Source organism: Hydra vulgaris, chromosome 02 (genome assembly GCF_038396675.1).
Source record: "Hydra vulgaris chromosome 02, alternate assembly HydraT2T_AEP".
NCBI classification, from domain to species: domain Eukaryota; kingdom Metazoa; phylum Cnidaria; class Hydrozoa; order Anthoathecata; family Hydridae; genus Hydra; species Hydra vulgaris.
The window spans coordinates 3,983,565-3,991,433 of NC_088921.1; the positions used below are offsets into that span (position 1 = coordinate 3,983,565).

At 27.8% G+C, this 7,869-nt stretch overlaps 1 protein-coding gene across 1 annotated transcript; it reads right to left on the minus strand.

The window, feature by feature from the left end:
* Positions 1-812: 812 nt before the first annotated feature.
* On the minus strand, positions 813-3,838 carry LOC136075732 (uncharacterized). Its single transcript, XM_065789167.1, has 2 exons — positions 3,748-3,838; positions 813-1,480 (listed from the first exon to the last, which is right to left on the minus strand). Exons 1-2 carry the CDS (start codon positions 3,836-3,838, stop codon positions 813-815), a joined length of 759 nt encoding a protein of 252 aa, XP_065645239.1.
* Between the last annotated feature and the right edge of the window lie 4,031 nt (positions 3,839-7,869).

Here is a 7,869-nt window from a genome sequence, read left to right on the forward strand (position 1 = left end):
AATTTTTTAATAAAGTTTGTTTTTAATAGAAAAAGATTTAAATGTCATTTGTAATACAAGTTTTAGATTTGATTTTAATTTGTTAGTTAGATTTTGTAGGGAGCATGTCGGTCTAAAATTTTTTCAAAAGTTAAAAAAAAAATATTTGTAGATTAACACCATCATCATTTTAATATAGAGTTTGAAACTGATATGAAGAACTTTTTTAATTAATCTAACTTTTATCAAAAATCATTAAACATCAACTGTAAGATTTAGTTTGAGATCAAAAGGGTACCTAATAACTATCTAAGTTTACTTAAGCTTACATAGGATGCATAAAAATTAATTGTAACTACATACTATATTGCAATTATAATTATATATTATAACTATATATATAACTTATAACATGTTTCAAAGTTAATAAATATTTGTGATTTAGCTGTTATGCATAATAGTAAGATTAAAAAGGATTTTTAAAAATTATTAGTAATATTATAAAAGTAGTTACAATTACTAATTGTTATAGAAAAAAAAAATGTCAAAGCGCCTGTCCTGTTTCATTGATGTTGGTATTCGTTGCATCCAGTCAGGCCCGGTTCTAACAGTTTTCTATGTGTAGGCGAGATGCAAATTTGCCGCCGCAAAAATTAAAAATGCAATAATTTCCAATTTGAAGGAAAATAGATAAACACTGAAAATCAAACTTTAATATATTTTTATTTTATTACGAAAAGTTACACAAAAACAAAGTAAATAAAAAAACTGAATTTATACAAAAATTAAAAACAAAACAAATTCCATTCATGAAAAAAAAAAACAAATCGTAATTAAAAGTGAATTATCCTAGCTTTTAATTCTGCGAAATCTTTAACCAAATCTTCTATGTCCAAATGATCAGCAATTTCTTTCTCGATGGAAATCGTAGCTAGACCAACTAAAAGATCTTGACACATTTGTGATCTGAAATAGGATTTTATTATTTTCAGCTTTGAAAAGCTTCTTTCAGCACTAGCAACTGTGACTGGTAACGTTAGTAGTATGCGAAGAGCTATCGAAAGGTTTGGGAATACTTCGACAACATTAGATGTGTAAATACATTTTAATACACTTTTTGGATCGCTATTGGAAGTATCAAGTCGTCTCCCAATAGCTTTAATTTCATACCAAAGTTCGACCCCGTTGATATCAGATTGGCCATCAGACATAAGCGCTAACTGCAAGTCCTTACAGTGTTTCAATAACTCATCATCCGTAAAGTGTTTGCTGCCGATATTGTAAAGAAACCCAAATAACTCGTTATATTCCGATAATTGCGTAAATTTTTCATTTATTGCTTGAATTGCGATGTCCAATATTCGATTGAAAAAAGATACTCTGAAGTTTTGTTCTGGTGATACTATCGGTTCATCACGACCTTCGTATAGGAATTGTCTACTCTTTCTGCGTACGCGTACGGGATCATCCACATCAAATCCTTCAAAAATTTCTAGTTCAACTAAAATTTTTTTTTTTGGGAAAACACAAAATAAATTAAGAAAATGGCGCTCTAGAAAAGTGCCGCCGTCGGCTGTCGCCGACGTCGCCTACGCTTAAAACCGGGCCTGCATCCAGTACATTTTTGGAGGCCCTGGGTTCAAGATTTTTGTAATTTTAGAAACTTACTAACTGTTTTTAATTCCTTTTTTGAAAGCAAACAAAATAAAATTACAATTAAATAATTAAATTCACGTGGATTATAAATGTATTGAACTTTTATACCATTTAATATTTAATTGTTTAGTTCAAAGAAAACAGCATTTTAACAAATGAAATAGCATTAATCTTGTAATGTATCAAGACTCTTTTTAAGAAAAACTCATCCAAAAGTCATCCATTTGCCTAATTATCAGTTGATGTTCACCAGAGATATTATTCTCTGACCTGGTTTAGTACAAATACCCTCCACCAACAGTCAATTTTTTTATTTAGAAAAAATATATATATATATATTTAAGAAAACTTTTAAGAAAAAATTTTATTAAAAAAATTATTTTATAACATACTTTTAAAGTTGTAAGGGTAAAATGAGCATTTTTTGACGTTTATATATAGTCATGTTGTGAAGTGTTGAAAAAAGTTTCAGTGCTGTTTTTTTAAATAACTATTACTTCTAATTTTGACTAAAAGGCAAAATTAAACATTACGCATAATATTTTTTACAAAAAACTCTAATTAGGTCTATAAGAAGAGCATATTAATGAAAACAAGACGTAACAAATAAGTTGAAAAGCTTTTTTTATGCTTCTTATGAAACTTTTTAAAACTACAACCATGTTTAAAATAAAGATACTCATACGTATTTTATCATTGTTTAAAAAAAAATATTAAAGTGCTTTAGATCACCATTTCAACATGCTACAAAGTACGTTACGACCATCAAGATTTTTTCATCACGGCTTCTAGGCTTAAAAAAAAAAATTGTTAAAGCGCGAACGATTTAATAGACATTTCTCTAATTCGATTGCGCAACTATTTTTTTAACATTAAAACGAGGCCAGTAAGGACAAAAATGTAAACAAATAGCGACAAATCGCTTAAATAATCCTTCTTAGTTCACTAATTTATTTGCTTATCTATTAAAAAAAAAAAAACTTTGAATTTTTGGTAAAACAATTTATAGAAGACAATAAAAAGTTCACAAATGTCAAAGACATGTTAAATCATAATAAAATTGTGGAAACTGGATTATAAAATTAACTATGCATTCCTTGTTTTGGTGCAAGTCCAGATGGACTTGTAAATCAATTCTAGGAATATATATATATATATATATATATATATATATATATATATATATATATATATATATATATATAATTTGCCAGGAAACTATTTCTTAAGAAGAATCACTCATTTGGCTATTATGCACAAGTCCAAAAAGCAATGAGTTTATTTGGACTGAATCAATGTTTGTTTATAGATATGTTTGTTTATGAAATGAATTATAGTGGAATTTTTGTAAACATTAACTTTGATAAATGTGATTTTTTAAATGTTATAGATAAGTTGGAGTATTTTTATAAAAAATGTATTTTATCTCAATAATAAATAGTACATTTCATGTATTTTTACAGTTTTATAAAAGGATCTATAAAGTAAAAAGGGCATATTCTAAATGAATTTGTAAAGCTGCTATTGTTTGACTTTCTATAACTTCTTTGTGTAATAGTTGATTTCTTCCATTACGTGTTATACCAAAAGGCTTAAGAAAATCATTAAATCATATTAAAAAAATCTTTATCAGCCATTACATAATATCTACTCTTCTATAGCTCACTTTTCAAAAGTCCTTAATGGTTAACTATTTCAATATCAGAAATAGAACCAACAAGTAGTTCACTAACAAAATGTTATTTTACCAAAAAAAGCAATTCCAACTAATCCTTTAAAAATAAAATGGTGCTTATAGTGGGAAAACAAACTACTTTGAACTGTAAGGCTTGAATTTCTTTGACAAACCAATTCAAAACAGTCAATAATAACTTTTGTTTTAGGATAACTCTATTTGAAACATTACGACATGTTAAGTTTTTGGTAAAATAAATTAGACCAAAATAGTATTGCACCAAGTTTAAGGTATATCAAATTTAACCATATAATAAGATCTTGACACAATAGATTTTGGTGTCTTAAACCAGGAAGTTAAATTTAAATAAAGAAAATCTAAGCCATGTTAATAACAAGAATAGTTGGTCAATCGATAGTTGGTCAATCATGATTCACCTATAACCAGATATGTAAAATATGAAGGATATGTAAACAATGCTTTGGGTAACTTTTCTTCAGAACGATGTTCAGGGTGATAATACTTCATACTTTCACGTTCATTTCAAGGATTTAAATATTTAAATAAAATGCCAAAAATTTCTTTTCTCATGCCAGTCAACGAGTTAAAAAATTTATTATCTTTTTTTTTTAACTAAAAATGTTATTTTTTAATTGGTCGTTGATTATTTTTAAACTTTTATATTCTTCAGGCAAGCTCTATTAGTTTTCATAAACTACTACTAATCTTTTTTAAACGATTGTTTTTTTCGGATGGCAACAGCTTACAGTTTTCACAATTTTGACTATTTGTGAAATCCATTAATGTATAAAGTTTTTTTTTATCGCTTAACTTAGTCGTGAACTCTGAATATTTTGACTTTTTACATGGAGATTTTCAAGGTAATTTTTCTTGTGGTGTCTTAAATGAACACGAGCTTTAAACTTCAGTTCTTTTTTTTAAGATTTTTTACTACAGTTAATTTTTATCTCTTAAGGCCTAAAGTGAAACTCCCGCAGTTTAGTGTGTTTCATTATTTCAAAATTATCAGCACCTTCTTTACGTCTATATTAACATATTTTGTTACACCAAGCTTTGTGAACATCGAGTTTTTTCTCTTGGTTCGGAAAGAAAACAGACCGATATTAGTTTTTTTTATATTGCTATTATAAAATGAATTTCTATACAATGATATAAAGTAATACTTCCCTCTTCCACTTTTTTTCAATATTAGTCTCATAATGCTAGAGTTAAAATATGACATTTTTATTTAGTACGAATATAGTTTGTTTACAATTTTGTCCTTATTGGCCTCTTTTTGAAGCTGAGAAATCAGTTGCGCAATCGAATTAGAGAAATGTCTATTCATTTCAAACGATTTACATCATTTAAACCAAGTTATAATATAAATCAATTTTGTTTATTGTTTAATTTGCAGTTTGTTTATTCATTTTATTACTAAACTTGTTAAAGCTTTTTTTGAAACTATGAGTAACTAATTTCAAAAAAATGATGTAAAGAATTTTTTTTTTGGAAATAAAAACTTTTAACAAAAAGGCAAACTTTTTTTAGATTAAACGTTGTTTATAATTTGTCCTGCAACGTTTTTGTTCAATCGATTTCGCGGTTGCTTTTTTTATTTACAACATTTTGCGGGTTTTTTCAAATAAATAACAGAGCATATATCACAAACAGCGGCCGTTATATTTAATAACATATTTAAAATGCCAAAATCAGATGCTGAAAGATCGAAAGCTTATAGAGCAAGAAACAAAGAAAGATAGAAAAATTATCTATGGCGGCAGTTATTGACACCAAGAAAAGAAAGCAAACAAAAAAATCAAGCGAAGGTTTGCAACAAAAGAGCCATCATGGATAACCTTGATAATGTTATAAAATTTAAATTTTTTAACACAATTTAATAGGCTTTATAACCATTCATCGTTTTTTATGTCATTCATTGCGTTATTTGTTGTTTTTCCTTTTTGGCTTTTTTGTTACGACCGTCACAGTTACGACCGTCACGACATAAAACTTAATAAAATTCTAGGAAAACTTCAATCAAAAACTATGAAACTCACCATATAGTAAGTTCAATATGTAGTTGAAGAACAAAGCAAAGGATTTTTTTTTTTTTTACTGTGTAGATGGCTGCGTAAAGATTAACAAAGTTTATTTGTTTAGATTTGTCATAAAGTAAGCGTTACAACGGTCACGCTACGTTGAGTGGATTTTTAATTTAAGTTGAACACTTGAATGATTTAACTTTTGCATACTAAATTGTATAACAGTATTTAACATTTCTGGAAATTTTTATGTAAATACCATTTTTGGTTAATTTTTAATGGCTAAGAAAGCGTCAAATGTTACGACAGTCACTTGCGTGGAATTGCCCATATATAATTAATATATATCGAATGCTTTTAAAATATATATCAACTTCTGACTTAGGTTTGCACTATCCTTATTTTTTGTTCACTTAAAGAATAATGAAAAAACTTTTTCTTTGTCTTCTTTGAAAAAAAGTGTCTGAATTAAAATCAACAATTTAGAAAATATATAAAAAGTTTTTTTATACAATTTTTTATGTTTACATGATTCCAAATTACAATTTTTAATTTCATTTATATGTAAAATTGTCAACACTGTTTCAATTACCATCTGGTTACCTAAGATTATATATTGCATTATATATAGTATAACTTAAAATTATATAATTATATATTTCATGATATATAGTATAACTTAAAGTTGTATAATTATATATTGCATTATATATAGTATAGCTTAAAATTATATAATTTATATATTACATTATATATAGTATAAATTAAAATTATATAATTTATATATTACATTATATATAGTACAACTTAAAATTATATAATTATATATTGCAGGGCTTGTGATGAAACAGGCGTGATCGCGCCGCGCTTGTGAAATACGCCCATGAACGGTATTTTTAAAGGTTGAGAGACTAAAACATCCCTCAAAAGGAGGTCACTCCGCAAAGTCCGTAAAAATTACCGTAAATTTGATCAAAACACGGCCAAGAATTTTTGCGCTTGATATTTCTACGTCAGTGGGTTGTAATGGAAATGAATTTTCCAAGTTTGAATTCTAGTACTAGTATGATCCAGTTGTTTTGGCGAAACCGATAATTAGACTAAAAGGTTTCTGCCAGAAATAGTTTTTTGTAATACTACGCAGACAATTTTTAAAAAATAAAGTTAATAACAATTGAATGTTAATAACTATTGAGATGTTCCTTCTGGTATTAATATTTAGCAGATTGTTTCTAATGTCAAATCTTAAATACAAATACTAGAATGTGTCTACATTTTTAAGTAATAATCATGTCCTGTAGCCAGGGAATCGACTATGATCACTAGACTCGTTTGGTATTTCCACACTCCAATTTTGTTGTCATCTTCATTCCACTGTTGAAAATTACCCAGTACTGTCTTCTTTCTCCGTTACCGCATCCATCCCCGTAAAACAGTAAGTATTAAGGTAAAATATCTGATTTGTGAGAGTTAAATCAAATAATTCATTTCTTAAACATACTTTTCGCGGGTTAGTAAAAACCAAAACTGCTGCTCCCATTTCACGGAGAACTCAACTTTTAAAATCTTGTAATGTTGTTGAGCGCTTTTCTAACGCTACGAATACAAAGATTGTAATCTTTTTGATGGTTTAAATTTTAACATTTCAAAAAAAAATCAGGGGTAGTAGTAGCAGAGGACTCAGAAAATTGGGAATATCGATCAACGAAAGAAAAAGATTGATAAGAAAAATATAGATCTTTTAAATGTCATTTTGTAAAAATATAAATATAAAATAATACCATATAAAAAATGCCATGTAAAACAATATGTAAAATACTTACCGTATGTTGGAGACTTTTATTTATTATATATTTTATTTATATATTTTAATTTATTTGGGTTCCCCCAGTTCTTTTCTAACTGGAATTCCGTTTTCCTTTTTAATGGCATTTGAAAATTTCTTTAAGACCTTTGCCAAATCTTCGCAAACTTCACTGGTATCAATAGTTGATTCATCGACATCATATGTTAAGTTTTTTATCTGATTTAACATATCGCGAAAATGTGAAAAAGTTGAAGTTGTTATAAGGGTTTTTTTCATCGAGTCATCAAGTTCGGGAGACAAACACTCTCCGTATGACATTGGTTCATCGGCGATTTTACATGGACTTGGTGAGTTGATTGGAATGTATACAGTATTCTCATCATCATTATCTTGAGTCAGGAAAGGAGAATTTCTATATAATGATGACAAAGAATTCCATGACCATGTTTCAGGAAATCTTTTAAATACCAGGAAAAAATGCTTGCATAAATATGCAGATTCACGCCAACTTTTGCAAGAACATTTCGGCATCAATTTGTCACTTCCAAAATCTACAGTATAACTTTTATGATTACCTGAGAAACTGTTTACCGTAAATACTCCGTGACGTTGTAGCCAAGCTCCAGTCATCTTAGAGTCATTAGCAAGCGCAATCTTCTCTAAACAGTTTTTGATAAAATCATGTGGTCTGTTGATTAGATATTCAG

Coding starts and splice junctions, on each gene's coding strand:
- LOC136075732 (XM_065789167.1), bottom strand. CDS start 3,838: ATGAAGTATTATCACCCTGAACATCGTTCTGAAGAAAAGTTACCCAAA. Junction 1,481..3,747: donor TTTTACATATCTGGTTATAG/GTGAATCATGAT, acceptor AAAAAATTTTAG/TTGAACTAGAAATTTTTGAA.